We start from the raw sequence: 20333 nt of genomic DNA on the forward strand, positions 1-20333 counted from the left end.
TGAAGAACCTTTACATTACATTGTTACAATAAATCCACATTTCTCAAAGGTTCATTGTATTGTTTTCATTGTTCACTTGTGTTCATTTTGGTGTTTGGATTTTTAAGGGAGGTGTGTACATTACACTGAAGAGAGGAGTGATAGCAAAAAGTTTAGGAATCCCTGCCCAACTAGTGGCTGGCAGCTTAGTTGAGAAGGATGTAGGTAAGTGGGGACGAGTGTGTGTGCATTTGTGAGTGTGTGTTTGTGTATGAGAAAGAGCAAATGTTCATTGTAACCAGAAAAGTTTTGTGCTACTTTAAATTAATTGAGTCTCCATGTATTCCAAAAGAACCTGATGTGCCTCAGTGTTCAACTGAAAGTGATTTCTGTGTGTTCCTAATTGGCGAGTGACCATAAACCGAACCAGGGAGCGTGCGCACAAGGGCTTCTTCCTTTCATTTGGCATCTGTCAAGATACAACTTAGATTAGTTTTCTGAAACTATAAAGCATTCTTATTTGGACTCGTCTTTAACAAACACAGTTAAACTGGCATGAGATAACTTTGTTATGTATTAAGGGCTGCCTGTAGTTCTTGCTGAATTTCAATCCCTGGGATTTTAATCAACAGAAAAAAAAACCTCCTCAGAAATAACTTCTCTATTTCAATAAGAAAATAAAAATGTGTCCAAACCTCTTCTTCTTCCAGCATAGGTTCTGGAGTAAACAGGACGAGGTTACTTTTAAAGCCATATTCCAAGGTTGCTCAGCCAGACCCCAAGAACAGTGGGAGAGAACAAGTGAGAAGAATGAAAAGGATTCCCGTTCCCTCTGCATTTTGTTCTGGAAGAGCTTTCAGCTCAGTTCAGAGAAAAATGGCCAAGAAACAGAATAGCATAAGAGGAACTTGTTAGACAACAAAGAGGAACCTAGCAGACGCCTGATCCTGGGAAACCAGCTTGAACAGGGAATACAACTTCAATACAGGGACTGCAGGAAAAATATTTGCATTACACATTTCCTGGAAGATACTGCAGCGCCTGATCTTTTAATTTTTTTGCAATCTGCAAAGCCTGTAGCTTTTCTTCCTTTTCTGCAACCGCTTTAAATAACTATAGTTTCAATCTAGATACAACTTGATGCAAGACATTTCTATATAAGAAATAAAACTAAACCTACTGCAGAAAAATCATGAGTGTGCTTTACAAGCCGTAACTGTGATCTGTAGAGAATGGGTATACCCCAGAATGCTCTGCAAGAAGTAAGGGTTTTCTGGTTTTTAATAAAAATATTTGCCTTCCAGCTTTGCATTAAAACACCCAAGGCGATTTATTAAAAAAAAAAAACCAACAATATCTATACAAAAAGCCTTACTTTTTAGAAACCAGTAAGAAAATGCATTCCTTTCATTAGAAATAATTCTCGAAGTCTGTATCTGGCCTTATTTCCAACCCATCTATAAAAGTTGGGAGAGACTGATGTGGTACATAGTTCATTTGAGGACTTACTATAAAGAATCAATTAATAAAAAGGGTATTAATTAAATCAGAGGGCAATAAATGGGCCTGGAGGGGTGTACCAACCTTAGGCTGCTCTTCATGTTAATAAACTCCAACATCAGTTTTGTAGATGCTGTAAAGTCTGTAAGGTCTAGATCACGTCCTTCTCTACAACTGGTGTAGCAAATTTAAACCAGAATCCATGATGTTCTATAGCAGTCTTCCCTACTCTTATGCCTTCTGGATGTGCTGAGATTTTAATCCCCAGAATTCCTAGATAGTATGGGCAAGCATTAAGGGGGCTGACATCCAAATACATAGAAGGCATCAAGTTGGTGAAGGCTGATTCACGGCATCAGTTTGAAGGAGGCATGCAGGCAGCTAGAAAACCATTCTGTAGAAATACAGAGACCTGAGTCAGATTTGATATTGAAAATTATTTTACCTAATATCTTTATTTGAAGTCTCATTAAGTGCACTAGAATTTCGGCCACCTGCTAGCTTGGGAGGGGGAGACTTTGGGGAGAGACATCACAGATCCTTTTTAATGCCGTGCTAGAGATTTCACTCCTGGTGAAATATTGAATTTAAGCTTAATTAAAATTAAATTATTTAAATATAGTTCATATAATTACTCTCCACTTGGTTCTGAAAACAAAAAAAACAAACCCCAAAACACAACATTGCTGAAAATCAGTCATATTGCTATTAAATCTGAGTGGAACCAAGGAAGATACATGCATGATTGTGGATACAGAAAAACTAGGTTCTTTGACTAGCCTGAAGGATTACTGTGTGTCCTTGATTAAACTATCATGACTCAGCCTAACTCATAGAGTTAGGCATTGTGAACTTTAACTTTGCTGTCAGTGAGAATCAAAAGCCCAGATGAATAGCTAGGTCTTTCCTTGGCATGAAATCAAAATCAACACCTTGACCTCTGAGCAGGGAGAGCATTCCATAATTGGGGTGCTACAGCCAAGACATTCTGCTGTGTCTCCATATAATGTACTACTCCCAATGGGAGGATGCAGAGAAGACTTCTTTGGTAGATAAAGGAAAGGATGCTTTCTGAAATATTAAAGTTTTAAGGAGTAGAACATTTTGTCAGAACTATTTTCAAAATCATCATTAACTGCTATTGATACAGGTATATACAAAGTTCTCTCTCGTTTCTTAGATATGAATGAAAAGTTTTCTATGTCTCCTTCAGGATAATCTCATCAATCTCTTAGGACAGTTCATCTCTGAATACCAGATCTTGTGGAGGCTGTAACATTTCTGGCATCCTTGTGAGCATTCCAAAGACATCTATCTGGTCGTGGAAGAAGACAAAATGCTAAACTAAAGGAACTTTGGTCTCAGCTTGAAGATTATTTTTATGTTGTTATCATGATTCCAGCATGTGGAACTTTGTACTGAAATTGAATTAAGGGAAGTTCCATTTATGCAAGTGGTTTTAGATACTTGGTTCTAGATTGTCTTTTTTTTTTTAAAAAAAAGTATATCCTGTGATTTAGAATTAGGATACATTTGACATATTAAAGGAGCAGAAAAGAATCATTGTCATGGCAAAAAAAAAAAAAAACCCAGAAATTAATCTGATTGACCCTACTTCTAACTTATTTTATTGATACATATAGCTCTTTTTTGTAGAGCATCCCTAATAAAAAGAATTTGGGCCAAGAGGTCAGGACTCAAGAGAGCAGCTTCCCAGTCTCCAACAAAGCTTAGTATAGGATGTTTTTTGCCCTGAAGTGACAAGCAGATCACCTTTAGAAATGCTTCTAAATGAAAAAGTGACAAGGGGAGAGTAACCAACATCCACAAAACACAGCTATGGTTTTCAAATAACTTAGGGTAAATGCCTTTGGGTCCTGAGAGACAGTTCTGGCAATCTTCAGCTAGTTGGCTTCATGACCAACGTTTCCTGGTAGAACCCAGGCCACGATGAAAGGCTACAACTCGAGGAAAAACCATATTTCTTTGATTTGCTGTTTCTCTTGTTGGACTATGCACAAAATTTTAAACTAGAAAGAATGTTTGAGAGGAAAATAAAAGCACAGAAGTCTATCAACAGGCAGGGTTATTATGTGATGAGGAAATTCTGATCACAGCTTGTCTTTTTAGTAAATGTGCATACAGCACATTTATTTTTGCCACAGATGTGCACTGTTTTGTTTCATCAAATCATTCTCCTTCGTGAAAATATGACATTCCTAGTTTTTTTCCCTTTTTTTAAATGAAATTTTATTACAAAATAAAATATTTGGATTTTAAAATCTGTGTCAATTTCACCTGAAACAAACACATACTGATTTTACTCACAGCAGTCCCGAAATAAATCTGACATTTTCTACCAGAAACCCTATACAGACTAGTATTTAAGGAAAGGGGCGGTCAGGACATATTTCTCCTTCTACACAGAGTTTGGAGAGATAAGGGCACTTCTGTTTGGCTGACACAAGCATTCAATATAACCCTTATAAAAAAAGCTATTAGTAATCTCTCATGTTCAGGAGGTAAGAGAACCAAGGTCCCAGAAACACCATTTTTCAGTGATAGCCTTTGCCTTATGGAATAGCCTCCCCCTAAGGTCAGGTTGGTGCCCTGATGGGTATTCCAAAAGCTGGTTAAGACTGAACTGTTTTGGACAGCTTTGGGAAAGTGGATGCCTTTTGATTTTGGTTAGTTAGGTTGTTATTGTTATTTTATGAAATTATATCCTTACTGTTAATTGTCATGTTTTATTATGCTTTATGTCTCAGGATGTTAACTGCTAGAAGTTTATTACTGACAAATAATTAAACTGATGCAATACTGAAACTGGGGAATTGAAGTTCATCTCTTGAGGGTTTCTAGGACACACAGGTTGTGTAGACATGCACCAAGTAGAAGCAGGGACATTCATTACACTGAGGAACTAGAGGTATGTAGTATTTGAATCCAAGGTGAAAAAGGTGCTGCGATGGAATGTCTAACAGACCTTGGGAAAGCAGAGGAGGAAACAGGCCAGGAAGCATGAGAAAGAGACTCACAGCAACTTTGCCTTAATTACACTAGGTATAAGTTGAGCAGGAGAATTGATTCTGTTACTTTACCCTACTAGCAATAAAGATATTTTCAGTGGTTCTTATTTCCTAAGTCAGCCAACCTGGCAAGGCTTGATAGGTACATCAGATCATGGGCACACTCATTGTACCTGCTAGTGGCTCCTTCAAAAAGCCACACCATTTCAGGGGCTCACACAATAGCCATATTTTAATTAAGGAAGCATTAAGAAGGAAGCAACAGGGTGCAGCCATCTGCTGTACTCTGTCATGACCTTTTAATGTCTCCTTAACTCAAACTCACCGTTTTCTGGGATTGACTGTAGCTGACTAGTAGGACACATATTTTCCACCACCACCACCAAATACAAGGTTCAGTGTCTACTTAGTGTAGACTGTACCAGACAAAGTGAAAGAACGTTATGACTTGTTAAAATATGACATATTGTTAAAGAACAAGGGGGGCAGAGAAGGGACTCTCTTATATTCAGTAGATTTCAGTTAAAGTTTGGGATGTACATATTCTACGTGCTTGATGCCACCATGTGGCAGTATTCTGTATTTATATCTTTAGCAGAAAATGAAACCCTAATTTTTTAAAGACACCAGCACACAATCCTATGTAATGCTTGTGATCCCCAAATTAGGTTCAAACAGTAAAATAGCAGCATGGTTAGAAGTTAAAGGCAGAGAGTGGAGAGAAGGAGAAAGAGAAAAATGTTCAAGGACAGAGGTACCAGAAGATAGTTTTCTCACAACAAAAGGCAACAAGAATGGAGAAATTCATTTGAAGCTTCAGCCTTCCCCCCAGTTTTTAGCACAACTCTGGGAAATAAGATGAGATGAGAGAGTTACTGACTCAGTCACCCAGTGAGATTCAACAGCTGACAGTGGACTTGAACCAGGGAAACTCCAGTCCTAATACAGCATCTTAACTAATACACTATATTAGCTCTATTATTATTAAGGCAACATTATTAATTGTAATTATATTATTACATAATGTTAAAAAGAGCCAGCATGGTCTAGTGGCTTAGGTGCTGGAGAAGGACTGGACAGATTCAGGTTCTAGTCCTCCCTTAGGCATGGAAGCAAGCTAGTTGACCTTGGTCCAGTCATTCCCTCTCAGCCTAAACCTGTAACAAGCGACTGATAAACAAACCCTCATCACTGCATCATGGATTAATAGCTTCACTGCAAGAACTAGGTGAGTACAAGCTAAAAATAAGCAGGCCCTGCAATTATGCAGGACAAACACTAGGACGAAGAAGAAGACTATTAGTATAGTACTTCCCTCGTAGTATCTACACATTCAATATACCATTACTGTATTCTTCCAGAACATTAGCAAATACAGGCTGCAAATCTATCCTCTGGAACAACATTCCCCCAGATATTTGGATGACTCCTATCTTACCAGACTTTAAAAGAGCACTAAAAGCATGGCCATTATCCTGGTCCATGGGTTAGTGTAGTTGGGTGGACCTTCTTGTCTCTTTCTGCTGGTGGAGGAGAGAGTCTGGTTGCTGTTCCCTTGGGTGATGCTATCTACTGGGTTTTATTGTTGATAGTATCATTTTGTATATGTTAAGCTCCCCAGAATACCCCGAGAGAGAGACAGACAGACAGACAGGTCCAGATTTGGTAGTACATAAGTCTCCAATTTTATTTGTGAGACTAGCTTCACTCATTTATTAATGTAAAAAACTGGGTTCAGAGGATGGGAACTATTTTGGCAAAATTAGCTTGTTGAGAAACTTGGACACCCAAAAATACTGTTTCAGCTTTCAATTCATATTCAGTGGAATGGATTCTCTTATACCCTAGAGAAAAATAGGAGACTTTGTCTTGAGCATCCTCCTGTGGGCTCAGATTAAAACATCAAAAAAGTGTTCTTCACATTTACTATGTCATAATAAATCTTGCTTTATATGATGGGAACAATGTAGCTTCCCTCTAGAGGTTGTGCACTTCTCATCTTAAACTTTACTTCTATTTCTGATTAGCTGAGGCGTGTCATCATTCATACTAGAAATTTGTTATTAACCATATGAAATAAATAAACAGTTTATGTGAAATAAACTAACTTCAATGTATGGTTTATAAGGTGGTTTGTTTCTACAAACCAAAAAGATAAACCATATTATAGGCTCTGAACTATTGCTAAGTCGTGGCTAAGTGAAACTGGAAATAAAGCTCCTACTGAACCATATGTGAACAAACTTTCTAAGGTATGTCTAAAACATAGGTATAGTTAGCAGTATACCTATTGAAGTTATGGAAGTAAACTGGTTGGCCAGAATTCCTTGCTCCTAGCAAAAGCCACTGAACTAATTTGAAGAAATATTTAAACCTATCAGAAGCCTCAACTGCTAAACCTGACTAGAGAGGAACAGATCAGAGGGAGAGAAAACAGTAGTCAGGGATCCTTCCACCCTAACTAGAGACCCCCTTTTCCCACTACTAGCTGCTATTACCAAACTCATGAGAGGGAGAAGTCCTTCTGTTGTGTTCTGATCTTCAACCTGCTGAATTCTGCAACTAAGAAACCCTTTTCAATGCCTTGGATGGTTTGCTATCTTTCTCTTTTCCTTTTGCGCACTGACTTTAAGACTGTAAGCTTATAAGTAAAGGTTATCATTTCTATTCTTTAGAAGCTTTTCTACTTCAATAAATAAATGCAAAGTAACCCAGGAAGGCTGTTCTTTTTCCTTTAATATCCAATTTTTTCATTACAATTCCCACTATCCCTACCATTTATGGTTATTGGCTACAGAAGGGAAGAAAGAATGGAACTGACATTTGATGCATTTAGAGGATGTCAAATCAGGAAAAGCTATTAATATCATTTATATGACATGTTTTCAGCACTCAGTTTTTTAACTGATCTAAATATGATAAACTATTGGTTTTTATTATGGAGCTAGATTTTTTATATTTTACAATGCTACAATAAGGTAGCATTTGATAAGGCAATTTAACTGCCTGGAACAAAATAGGGTTGGGGTTAGAGTTAATAAATGAAGATTAAAAATGCAGACAGATTTAGTCAGTGGAACAAGTCTGTTTCTTATTTAAGAAAAAAGTAAGTGTTTACAATTTGACGGACATTTTTTATCACCATGCAACTTCTGAAACTCTGCATGATGACAGCAAAAATGAGTGAGCTCACAGCTGAATTTGCTGACTAGAGGACTTAAGTAAACTAAATAAGTTTTGGGGTCATAAAAATAAATGAGATCATACCTTGAACTCCCTCTAAGAGTAGACCGACACCTTTTCTATAAAAGCCAAATGCAGCTTCATAGTCTTCCTCTTCTTCTTTCTTCAAGGCCAGCTTTATCAGTTCTCCAGCTTTGTCCAAATAGTCTCTCCTGCCAAGCTTGGCCTTCAAGCTCCCAGTGAATAAACCCCGGCTCTCCCTCTCACTCTCAGATTTGCTCCATTCATGGTCTGAAATGGCAGAAGCTAATGCTGGAGGTTCAGCAGCAAAGCTGAGACCAAGAGATGTGCTGGGGGAATTCTGGTTAGATGCCATTCCATCATCTAACTCAACAAGAGAATCTGCATCAACAGTCAAGGAAATTAAGTTGCTGTCACTGGATAAACCTGAAGTACAACAAAGGAATGGAGACAAAAGGAATGAATGGCCCTGCTAATTCAGCCTTCTCCCATGAAATAATATCTGATCATCTAAAGAACCCCTACTAGCAAGTCTTGATTTAGAGCATGAGCTTAAGTAAAAGAAATATCCATGGAAGATATTAATTTAGATGTAAATCAAAAGGACACCTTGGGAAAAACTTTACTTCTATTTTAGTGCCAGACCACTGCCTCTAAAAAAGATAGTGGCCTTTCTTTTATATGATGATTAGAAGGTTTATTAGGATAATAGATGTGATGTACTTTGAACACTTAGCAAAGTACTTCATATACACAAGTGATGATGAAGAAGAATGATTGATGAAGAAGATTATACAATTTATAGCTTACTTTTGTACAACAAATTATATAACCTCTTCCACTGGTAATTAAAAAACAAGAACTCTGCCAGATCAAACAAAAAATCCATCTAGCTGAGCATTTAATTCACACTGTGGCCCAAGAAAAGCCCACAGGAACCCACAATAGCAGCCCATCACTCAAGCTTCCCAGCAATTAATTCTGAGAAGCTTATGGCTCCAGAGGTAATATATAGGCAGCATGTCTTGTAATCAGTGACAATTTTTCCTGTTTGAATTTATTTAATTTCCTTCCAAATCATTCTAGTCAGTGACTATTATCAAAACATGTTGGGATGCAACTTCTATAGTTTCATGTGAGGAAGCTTTCTTTTATCTGTCTCAAACCTCCAAACATTCAGATTTATTGGATGAATCTATGTTCCAATTCAATGGGAAAGGAATACAATATTCTGTCTTCCTTTTCCATACCATGCATTGTTGTTTATATTATGCAGAGCATACACTTGCTTATGAATCCTTTTTTTAACCTAATCTAAAAAGTCTCAGTGTAATATTTCCTTACAAAGGAGTTTTAGATTTGTCTTATTAAGATTTTTCCGGAACAATTAATGTACAATTGGGTACATTATCTATCTACATTAGCTGTCCAGATTATTTTGATAGTATTTCAGAGTGGTGAACCTACCCATACCTCATATCTCTTCTTCTTTAGTGTTTCTGCAAGAGATATGAGGTATGGGTCTCCAAAGACTTTTAACCACTGAGTAACATAGCTTTCTCAAAGGACATAATGGCATTTAACAGTAACCCATCCTTCTTTTCACAAGTGGAAAAATGTAATAAGTAAGTGAATAACACCAGACTAGTCCCCATTGCACAGAGATTTATAATCACCATTCTTGTGTCTATTTAGAGCCCATTTGTAAATAAATCAATGAAACACAGCCCAAAAGTCACTGAGAATTTGAATAAGAAGCTGATTGTATACCAATTCATATTCGGTGGACAACTTATTTTACTGCTGTAGAGTAGATCTGGTGTGAGATTAGAGCATTCCAAAAGGCTTCATACTGAAAGTATAAACCAGATGAGAATTATGCAACACTCAGACTAAAAGAACTAGCGCAGTCGCATAGCTATGAGACTGAGTTCAAAATCAGGTAGTCCAAAATCAGAAGTCTTACTTCTGCCAAAAATGCATTGATGATCTTAAGCTGGAGGAGAGGAGCAATAGCTTAACAGGCAGACCAATGTTTTGCACATAAAATGTCCCAGATTATAGCAGCTCGCTCTCTCTGAAACTGCTACAATTCAGAGTAAATTATTTATGGTCATTCAAGCCCTTGTACCTCTCATCTATGCTGCTACAGTTCACTTTACAAGGGGCTGCCCTTGAGGACTATTCAGAAATGCAGCAGCCTGCATGGTAACAGGTTATGTATGCCTTGTTACCCATGTGACACTATTACTGTGGGAGCTGCCTCGGTTGCCAATGAGATCCAAATGCAATCCATGCTGCTGGTGATCCTTGTAAAGCCCTATTTAGCTTGGAATCTGGTAATGTTCAAAACTGTGTGCTGCAAGTGAATCCACCCAAAAAGGGCCAACACATTATGGATATTCCTTCTTTTGCAATTAAATAAACAAAGAACTAACCCAGCACTATTCAATTTATTCCACTCTTTCTTACCTCCATATTCTGACTGGTTAAGTGTCACTTCATCAAGGACACCAATATCCTTCCGAGCTGCAGAAACAAAAATAAGATGAAGCCAACGTTAGTTATGCATAGGTTTGAACTAGGACAGGCTCATTGCAGTCAGGCAATTCGAAATAGAAATAAAAGGGGGAGGGTCAGTTTGTTGGGTAAATTCACTCTAGAAAAATATAAACAGTTCTTTTCTAAAAGCAAAAACCAGCCTCTCTCAACCATTCACCATCCAGATATATGGTCTTATAACTCCCCAGATTCCCAGCTAACCTGGCCAACAGCCTAGATTAAAGATGTACCACAATACCACAAGTGTTTAGATACTTGAATTGCATTTTCCCCTGCTGTTGTTGTTTTTATCTGGTCTGTATTTATTTTCAGATTTTACATTATGTTCTACTGCATTTGTGAATTTTATGTCTGAAACCTCATTTGGTGAATCCTCAAGAGCAGTGGCTATTGGATGACCTAGAAATACACCAAAAAGCCAATAACAAAAAGAAAGAGGACTACGTAGTTTATAGCCAAAACATTAAATAAAAATAATCTGAAAAGGTATTGCTGCAATAGGCTTTATTCCATCATGGTGAAGACTGAGATTTCTGCGTAAGAGGGAGAAGCAAACCAGGGAAAATTTACTGCTTGTAAAGTCCAGAAAATTAGAGCTGAAATGTAATGCTGCCATCTAGAGGAGATGAAGATTAAGAGAGATACTTTGGGTTTCTGGAAAAAACCCTCAAATTACTCAGTGGCCCGTTTTTCACCATAACACCATACCAGAGGTCCTCAATTTGAGGCCCAAGAGCCACATGGGGCTCTGAGAAATTTGGGGTATGGCTTCCAAAGACCATAAAAAGTTGTTACCAAATCCAATTTTAATGTGACGGAAAAAGGGGAAATGTTAAGGCATAACTGAAAAGTATTGGCATATTTTATTGTTTTCTTCTTATCAATCCTTTCTTTCTGCCCACTGGGCACTCAGGGAAACAAATAAACAAACAACATATCAACTGTGAACACTTAAAACACCATAAAAATAGTTAAAATCACAATTTAGATTTAGTCCTATTTTGGAGAGAGAGGCATCCAGCATGCCACTCAAAAGCCAAGGAAACAATTCTATACTGTGCTAAACCAGGATTGTTTTGATCTCACTACAGCATGCAGATGTATTATTACATTGTAGGCATTGTAAAATGCAAAAGTTTGGTTTCTGGTTCCATAATAAATCATAATAGTTTATTGTATTTAGATCACTTTTTTACTAAGGGTCCAAAACATGCCATATAAAATTCCTCAATTGTCTTTCCCAAAAATAAGATTACTATGGTTTTTGCAAGAAACCAGAGTTTAAAAAAAATCAGCTGGAATTAGATTACAAAAGGTAAGAAGAGAGAAGCCAACCTTCAGAACTGCAGGTAGATAAGCTGTCTGTCAGAGAGTCCACCAGAGGTTCTGCAGGCCCAATCAATTCAGATCCATCATGTACCTCTCCATCCTTAAAACAGACAGAAATCAATGTATATATTTAGCTATTCTTCACTATGGATTAATTAACTTTCACTAAAGGGGGAAAAGCCACAAGAAAAATAGCTAAACCACAGGGCCCCAGGCAACGTGATCTAAAACACTGTTCCCCAACTTGGCCAGCACAAGCATTGTTGAGAATTCTGGGAGTTGAAATCCATATTCCAAATTGGTAAGGATTAGTTTTAGATGTCATATTCTTTCCAGATTGAACCTGAAGTACACATTTAAAGAAAGAACGCCCAATAGATATCAGATTTATTTATCAATCTAAATAACTAATTAGCAAACACCTTCAAGGTGGCACATATTCCTATCCTAGAAAAATGATATCCAAGGCTGCTATCTATGTTTTCCCAAACATATTGTTTTAAAACAGCCATACTAGCTTTTAGGATAAAATAGATTTTTAAACCTGAGAGGCATTCTGGCTATACACAAAATTCCCCAAAGAAGAAATTGCTACTGAACCATCTGCACAGATACATCAAATAGTTCATAACTCACCAGATCTCCTGCCCCAGCTACTAGAAAAGAAACAGAACTATCTTATCTTAAATTAACTTTCACCTATGTTTAGTTTGATACCCCTCAAACTAGGATGGTCACCCCTCTAGAAAATATCTCTGCTGGTTTTATATCCATTTAGCAGCCATATTTCTGTTGTACCAATTCAATCATTACACCAAACCATAATTAACACACCATGATTGTAAACCTACCACAAACCATAATGTGAACTTGTTTGCCAGTCACACAAAGGTTGTAGTTTCTCAGTTAGGATCATCAAAACATATTTTGGCATCACACCATGGTTGGAAGGTATATGATACAACTGAGCTTAAGCAACTCTGGGTCTGCTTAATGCCTAGAAGAAAGGACAGCCATGTTTGTCTCCCTAAGCCCTCATGGAAGAAATGCTGGATATACATAAACAAGCTTCCCTAATACAGTTTGGTATGACGTGTGAAGTTAGCCAAAGTAAGTAAAAGTCAAATGGATCAGACCTAGGCTGCAAAAATCTGCATGACCAGTAAATGGTAGCAAAGAGATACAGAATTACTCAAATACTTTGCTGCCATCTTAGAGATGAGTGTTTGGATCAATGTTTCTCAACCTCAGCAACTTTAAGATGTGTGGACTTCAACTCCCAGAATTCCCCAGCCAGCATAGTCCACACATCTTAAAGTTACTGAGGTTGAGAAACACTAGTTTGGATATTTGTAGCCCTATCCAGTAGTACTACATGCACTCTAACGTAGAAGTATGGGTATCTGCAAGGAAGGACAAGGAGGAACAAATGTGCTTGATGCAAATGCCACAATTTACATTTTTTGCATCAGATATCCTGACACAAGTACTTTATTGCATGTGCGCTGTCATGCTAACATCATCTCTGTTTGCTGCAGAGGCCACTTGATAGAATATCATCAGTGTGTAGTTACTAATCTGACTGCTAACTAGTAGACACTCTCCTTCCTTCCAATGTGTACCAGTAATATATTTATGGCAGAAAACATGAGCAAAGCAGCAGTTGTTTGCCATGATAATACCATAAGATTTTCCACAGATCTGGACTTCTACAGATATACCCCAAATTTTATAATCTATATGGTACTTTATTAATTTGTTTCACAACATTTATATACTGCCCCAGTCTGAAATTCTCTAGGTGCTCTTTATTCTAATAAAGTGCCTTTCTGTTTTTTATCCTATGGAGGATGATTTGCAATAGTGACAGCATGTGTAGCCTAGTTATATCACACAGCACTCTGTTTACGCAGAGATAATTTCCTGAGTAAACGGCTTGACATGGAGGAATGGAGATATATAATTATATATGTATTCTTAGCATACTACAGAGATTCTGATTTAACTTAGACCAACCCTGAGAATCTAATCATTTGCAACTTCATTGTGTAGATGGGGAGGTGAAGCTACAGGTAGCTGGCCTTGAACAAATTGAAATAATGCATAGAGATTGCTTATATTTTCCTGAGATTTATAGTGAACTGCATTTGTACCGATTTTTACAGAGTAGTAGCACTAAGAACGACTTCACTCACACAGCCAAATGAAATCATTTAAAAGATGGGCTAGCTTAGTTAGATTAACCTTAAAGAAATCCTCAAGCTGCTTGCTATTGTAGAGCATGGGGATGTTGGCAGAAAACTGAAGCAAATCTTCTGCACACTGTCTTCTCTCTTCAATCACACCTTCTTCAAATCGCCCTGAAACATAAACAAAATCAACCTTCTGAGAAACAAGCCATTTTTTTCTTGCAAAAATCCCTTATGAGAAAAAAAGCCCCACATCTATAAAGCCACGCAACTGCTTCACAAGACTGCGTCAACTGTCCAGGCTCAAATGTCCCAGAATGTTTTGCCATCTATTAAAGATGCATACAATCTGGCAGCCCAAATGGAATTTAAAGCTCCGTCTTTTTTAAGAACGCATAAAACAATACTTTCAATTAGTGAATAAAACACCTAATATATACCATCAATGTCCAAAAGATAAATGAGGTAAGGCTTGTCACATTACAGATCTCTGTACTCCATCCACTGCAGCCCTAATCCCTTATGGTTGCAGACTTCAGCTATTTAGTTTATGCTAAAGACGAAGACTTGGATTCTGAATTTCTCTTCTCTAAACACCATGCACAGGACAGTCTTGCTACTGGAAGAAAGAGAAGGCCATTTTTATTCCCTCCCTCCCAAAAATCTGTTCTATTTAGATTCAGTGGGAAGAGATGGTGCAGGAGGATTACAACCTGAATGAGAAAAAGACTATCACATCACTGTATTATCGATGGAAGGGGCTTTCTATTCCCCAAAAGGACAGTTGGGATCCAGGAAGCCACAGTACAGACAGATATGGTGAAACAGACTGGCTCCAGGTTGGCAAAGGAGTGAAACAAGCCTGTATACTCTCCCCTTATTTATTCAACCTATATGCTGAATATACTGTATATTAAGGGAAGCTGGACTGGAAGAAGATGAGCATGGTTTTAAAATTGGAGGAAGAAACATCAATAGCCTGCAATATGTTGATAACACTACCCTGATAGCTGAAAATACAAAGGATCTTCAAGCCCTAGTAATAAAATTTAAGGAGCACAGTGAAAAAATGGGACTGAAATTAAATATAAAGAAGACCAAACCAATGACAACAGGTAGAACCACCAGCCTTAGAATAGGCAATGAAGATATCAAAGTGGTGGATAGCTTCTGCCTTTTAGGATCAACCATCAACGGTAAAGAAACAAGCAGTCAAGAAATATGCTGCAGACTAGCACTTCATAGCGCAGCCATGAAGGCCTTGGAAAAGATAATCAAATGCTGTGATGTCTCTATACCTATAAAGATCAGAATCGTGCAAACCATGGTATTCCCATGGTGTGACACTCTATGGAAGCAAAAGTTGGACTTTGAAGAAGCAAGTTAGGCAGAGTATTGATGCTCTTGAACTTTGATGCTGGAGAACACTCCTGATAATACCTTGGACAGCCAAGAAAACAAACTGATGGATCACTGAACAAATCAACCCAGAGTTCTCACTTGAGACACAAATGACCAGGCTCAAATTATACTACTTCAGACACATTACATGAAGACCTAGCTCTCTGGAGAAGGCTGTAATGCTGGGAAAGGTAGAAGGAAAGAGAAGAAAAGGACAACCAGCAGCAAGGTGGGTAGACGCATTTATAGTAGCAATGAGCGTGCCACTGGAAGAGCTGAAGGACCAGGTTAGGGACAGATCATCAGAGAGAAAATCTATGTGGTTGCTAAGAGTTGACAATGACTTGATGGCATGTAGTCAATCAATCAATCAATTAGTCAATACTCCTCATCTATTACCTCTTTACTGTAAAAATTTTTGGTTATATTATAATCTCTTCAGGAATGAGAAAAAAGGACTGGCTGCCAATATACACAATCAGCAGAAACTCATAACGCAGATCTTTCTGGAATGTCTCACTTATGACTGCAGGGTAGGTAACTAAAAATCTCCTAGTCCAAAAACAATATTCTGCACATGATGCAATAATACTATGCTGATGTTGCTTTCTTTTTGTGAGGGGCGGGCAAGCATTCAGACATGATATGACCTTCTCTCCAAAAAGAATAAAATACAGTCTATCATGTGATTCAGCTGCAGGTAAAGATCCATGCTGGCATTACAGACAGGCAGAACTACCTACAAAAGTTGCAGCACTATCTTGATTTTCTTATAAAGTTCTAACTAGCATCAAACTGAAGTTCAGAGAATCTTTCTCTTTTTCTTGTAGAAATGGGTTATCCAGAATAACCTTCTATTTAGGCACAGCCCTAGCTGCAATACACACATAGGAATTCTAGGTAAAAAAGCAAGCTAGCAGAAGTGCTTCTTGCCTCTTCTGCATCCAGAACCAAGCAAGCTGGCTAGAAACAGGAACCTCCTCCCCTAAGTTCTCCATAAAAATACAGTTCCGATTTTTCTCTGTCATCCCCAAGCAGACTATAAAATATGTTGCATTCTCTTTTATTACTTTTCAGTTTACCTATCGGACAACTGAAACACCTGCAAAGTGTGGTCCAGAACAATAGGCAAATTTTAGAGAAACTTCAGCTGAATTTGTCTTAAGCACAAAATTAAAAAGGGGTGGGGGGAGGGTGTTTCATTTACACTGGAAGCAAATACAGGTGACTCAGTTCACCAGACCTATTGCTGGGCAATCTGGGCAGCCTCAATTAATTGTAACCAAGTTCAAGAAAAAGTCCTCACCAGACTTGTATGGGAAATAACATGAAATTGTGCAGGAAGAGTACTTGCTGACTTCCATTTGGCTACTCTCAAATTCATTATTCTTGTCTCTTTCTCTTTTTTCCTGGAGAAAGAAATCCTAGCAGTCACACAAGCTACACTGAGAAGCCCATGGGATCAGCCTGGACCCTCTATTTCAGCACAATAATTTTGTGTACGTGGGGGGAGTAGCATAAAATATTTCCAAGAGCATGCAGTCACCAGAAGTCAAGCTCAACTTGAAGACATCTTTATTTTATTTTAGCCAAGAACAAGAAGGATAGAACAAAACTTATACAGCGCCATTGCCATTAGAACACATAACTATCAAATCACATCCATGAAAAAATATTATTTTTATTTTCTGCTTTTTAGAGGAGTGGGTTTTTTTTTTTTAAAAAAAGGAGAGAGATGGATAATCTATCGGATAAAGAATGAAGCCAACACCCCCACCCCAGACCCAAAGGATTACTCCGTGAATTGAGATATGAAACCAGACTATAAACAGGCAACAAATCCACACTCCACACTCACTCACACTGATGATGCTACCCAGCTGGGTAATGAAACATCTGTAAGCAAACAACCAAGCTCAGAAAGCACCAAGAACTCCACAATCAGACTATAGTTAGCACAAAACTCCCTTAAATGTTGCCATCTGAACGTATCTGAACTATCCTCCTTATATTACCCAATCTTTATTCACTACATTTACCACCATCTCTTCTTCCAAGGATGTCAGCCTCCCAAGTAGACCAGACAGGAAACACAACAAGATGAACTAATTCTACTTTATTGTAAGGCTACATTAACAGAATCTTGCAAGTCTGAAAGTAGAAATCTCCCACCATCTCTTTTTACAGATCCTTTCTAAGTTTCCTTCTCTGCCTGCTACTCAGTTGCTGGCTCCTCCCCCTTTTGTCTGATCGTTCCCTAGGCAGCATCTCTTTCCCCCATCTTCCAAGGTCATTCTCACATTCCATTACAAAGGAGCTCAGAGTAGTGTGTGCATCAAGGACTCTTGAGAAACATGCATACACACAGTTTATCCTCACGACAGTCCCAAAAGGCAAGTTAAGGTGAAAGACAATGACAGGTCAAAAGTCACCCAGTCAGCTTCCTGACCAAATGAAGATTTCACTCAGAGTCTCCCTAATCTCAGTTGAATGTTCTAAACACTGCACTGTAATAGTTTACAATTTGTATCCTCCTCATTTATCCCAGTATCAGAAAAAACAACAACACTTGGTCATCTCAAAAGAGGAAAACTTGTCCAAAATTGTATCAGACATGTATTTTAAGGTCTTTTTCAAAGTCAGCATGCCTAAAAATGTCATTAAATTCAAGAACAAAAAAGTCCCTATCCAAATAATAAAAATATGCTATTGGGACACCCAACAGGTTACTTGCAGGACCACCTCTCCCTGAGAGTATCTGCCCCTCCTACTAGGTTAGATAGGGTGGGTACACTCCAGGTTCCCCCCCTTAAATGTTGCCATCTGATGGGACCTCAGAGGCATACCTTCTCAGTGGCTGCCCCAGTCCTTTGGAACAGCCTCCCATCGGAGATCAGAGGGACCCCTACCTTTTGGCAAATTTGGGCACTGTGCAACCAGCAGGTGTTTATGACCGCTGCAGCATCCTGTGGCCACATGATCACCATTTGCGCACTTCACATCCAGCTTCCAACAAGCAGAGTCAGTAGAGAAGCCAGCAGTAAAATCGCAAGTCACAGTCACATGATGTCTCGCTTAACAACCGCAGTGATTCACTTAAAAACTGCAGCATGAGCGACAGAGTTGCCAGTTCCAATTGCAGTAGTTAAGTGAAGATTACCTGTACTATTTCATAATTTCACTATCAAAGCCCTTTTTAAATAAGTTATGTATCAGTAATCAGCAGAGCATAATTGGAGCTCACAGAGTTACCTAAAGAATTACAGGAAATTCTATTGAAGTAATTAAACAAAAACATAAAAAGGTATGTTTTCTTCTATCATTCAGCTATAAGATTTGAAAAGAACACTCTATATAAATATAGCAAGTAAATAAAATATTTTGCATTTTCCTGGGGTGATTAATATCAAGCAAGCAACCATTCTTTCTCACCAGAACCACTTCCACAACAAAGCACATTTTACGGGCACACAAACCCACTTCTTCCTCCTTCCAATAGAAACAGCAAAAAAGAAGAAAAAACCAGGAGGAAGATAAAGTAAGAGGAAAAGGTGGCTGCACCAGGAAGAGAATGAAGACAAAGGGGATAACAAAACTGGTTGGAGATGCCATGAAAGGAAGAAATAACTGGATGGAGGACAAAACACAAGAAGAGAAGCTCTGCTTAGGCATTACAGTTTAACAAGTCAATTTAACTAGTCAAGCAGTCCTTCTCAGATGATGGCTAATCTTCAGGCTCATCTTCAGAGGCAGCCGGGCTTTTTAGCAGTGATATCTGCAGACATCTGCACTTTGACCCAACTGCTTGTTTTCAACAGCTTCGTCTATTTTTCTCAGGAATACAAGACAAATTATGATTTGGAACTAACCATGATAGCAAAAATGTCTATGTATAAATTAACACTAGCCCATAATTAGATCCAAAATTAGGAGTGGAACCTGTACAAGTGAGGTGTATAACAAGTTATCTTGATATTCTAATCATAATCAGAACCTATAAAGAGATATACAATGGATATATAATACATATAGGCTATATATTACTTTGCGCCTGCAAGTCAGTCTTGACCCTTGGCAACAATATGGACAAGTCCCTGAAATTTTCTTGGGAACATTTTTCAGAATGTTTGCCATTGCCTTCTTCCTAGGGCTGAGAGAGAGTGACTGGCCAATTGGCTCTATATCTAAGATGGGACTAGAACTCACAGTATCCTGGTTTCTAACCCAATGCCTTTAACCACTACACCAAACTGGTGCTTACTATATATAGAGAGAGAGACAGAGAGAGATAGAGAGGCAGAGAGAGAGAGAGAGAGAGAGAGAGAGAGAGAGATCCTTACATATAAGATTATATATGTAATTATATAGTCATGATATATCTAGGAGATAAGGCACATTAAGACTGAATGCACAGATCTCAGTACAGGTTTGGAAACTTCTCAGGGTATGACTGAACTCTTTAAGTATTAATCACTAAATATCAGTACATCTTTTAGACAGGATGGGGAAAATGTTGGGGGGGAGGTATTGGCAATGCCAATTATTCTATTTCAAGACGAACAAAAATATATTCCCAAATTATTTAGTGATTTTAAAAAGATGCTTACCAAATACTATTGCTTTAGCAAAGGGAGGAAACAATTCTGTATGCCTGAATAAGTGCTTATGAATCTGCCAGAGTTCTTTGTGCAATTTCTTAAAGTCACTGTATCTCTTCCAAACGACTATCTGAAGCAAAACAAAACAAAACAGAAAACAAACACACCCATGAGGCAATTAGTCCTTCTAATTGAGCATTTATAAAAATAAAAAATAAAATAGCAGAAACCAATACAGTCACTAAAAAAATTAGCTAACACAATCTAGATTTTGCTGTTGATATCTTCTTTCCCTCCCTCCATCAACTCTTCCACCTAAAGAACAGGTCTACTAAGACATATTAAGTAAGAGTTTTAATCCATGAAATGACTTAATGCTCGGTTTTTGCTCATAAACTGATGGAGAGAACCCTAACTGAACTCTTCAGATTTAATGTTGTACTTAAATTCACTGTAGTCATCTAAGATATATTTCTAATGTACTCTTTCAGCCCAAGACACCATCAAAAAAGCCAAGAAAAAACTAGTTTTAACAAAAGGTG

General features: G+C 38.0%; 1 protein-coding gene across 8 annotated transcripts in view; it reads right to left on the reverse strand.

The window, feature by feature from the left end:
- Positions 1–20333, reverse strand: part of RPS6KC1 (ribosomal protein S6 kinase C1) — a 109178-nt gene that overhangs the window by 73858 nt on the left and 14987 nt on the right. For 5 of the 8 annotated variants that reach the window (XM_088146796.1, XM_088146800.1, XM_088146794.1 and 2 more), the window contains exons 3-7: positions 19801–19921; positions 13848–13963; positions 11610–11703; positions 10185–10241; positions 7776–8138 (exon numbers count right to left, since the gene is read on the reverse strand). In XM_088146796.1, coding sequence (XP_088002922.1) covers positions 7776–8138; positions 10185–10241; positions 11610–11703; positions 13848–13963; positions 19801–19921 — 751 coding nt within the window. Of the gene's footprint in view, positions 1–7775; positions 8139–9482; positions 9567–10184; positions 10242–11609; positions 11704–13847; positions 13964–19800; positions 19922–20333 lie in introns of those variants that run through there. The other 3 variants (XM_088146819.1, XM_088146805.1, XM_088146812.1) reach the window with 3 other exon arrangements.

This window comes from Python bivittatus, unplaced genomic scaffold, assembly GCF_059951505.1.
Source record: "Python bivittatus isolate LINGU-HERP-01145 unplaced genomic scaffold, Pbiv_v1 ctg000020_np1212, whole genome shotgun sequence".
Classification (NCBI taxonomy): domain Eukaryota; kingdom Metazoa; phylum Chordata; class Lepidosauria; order Squamata; family Pythonidae; genus Python; species Python bivittatus.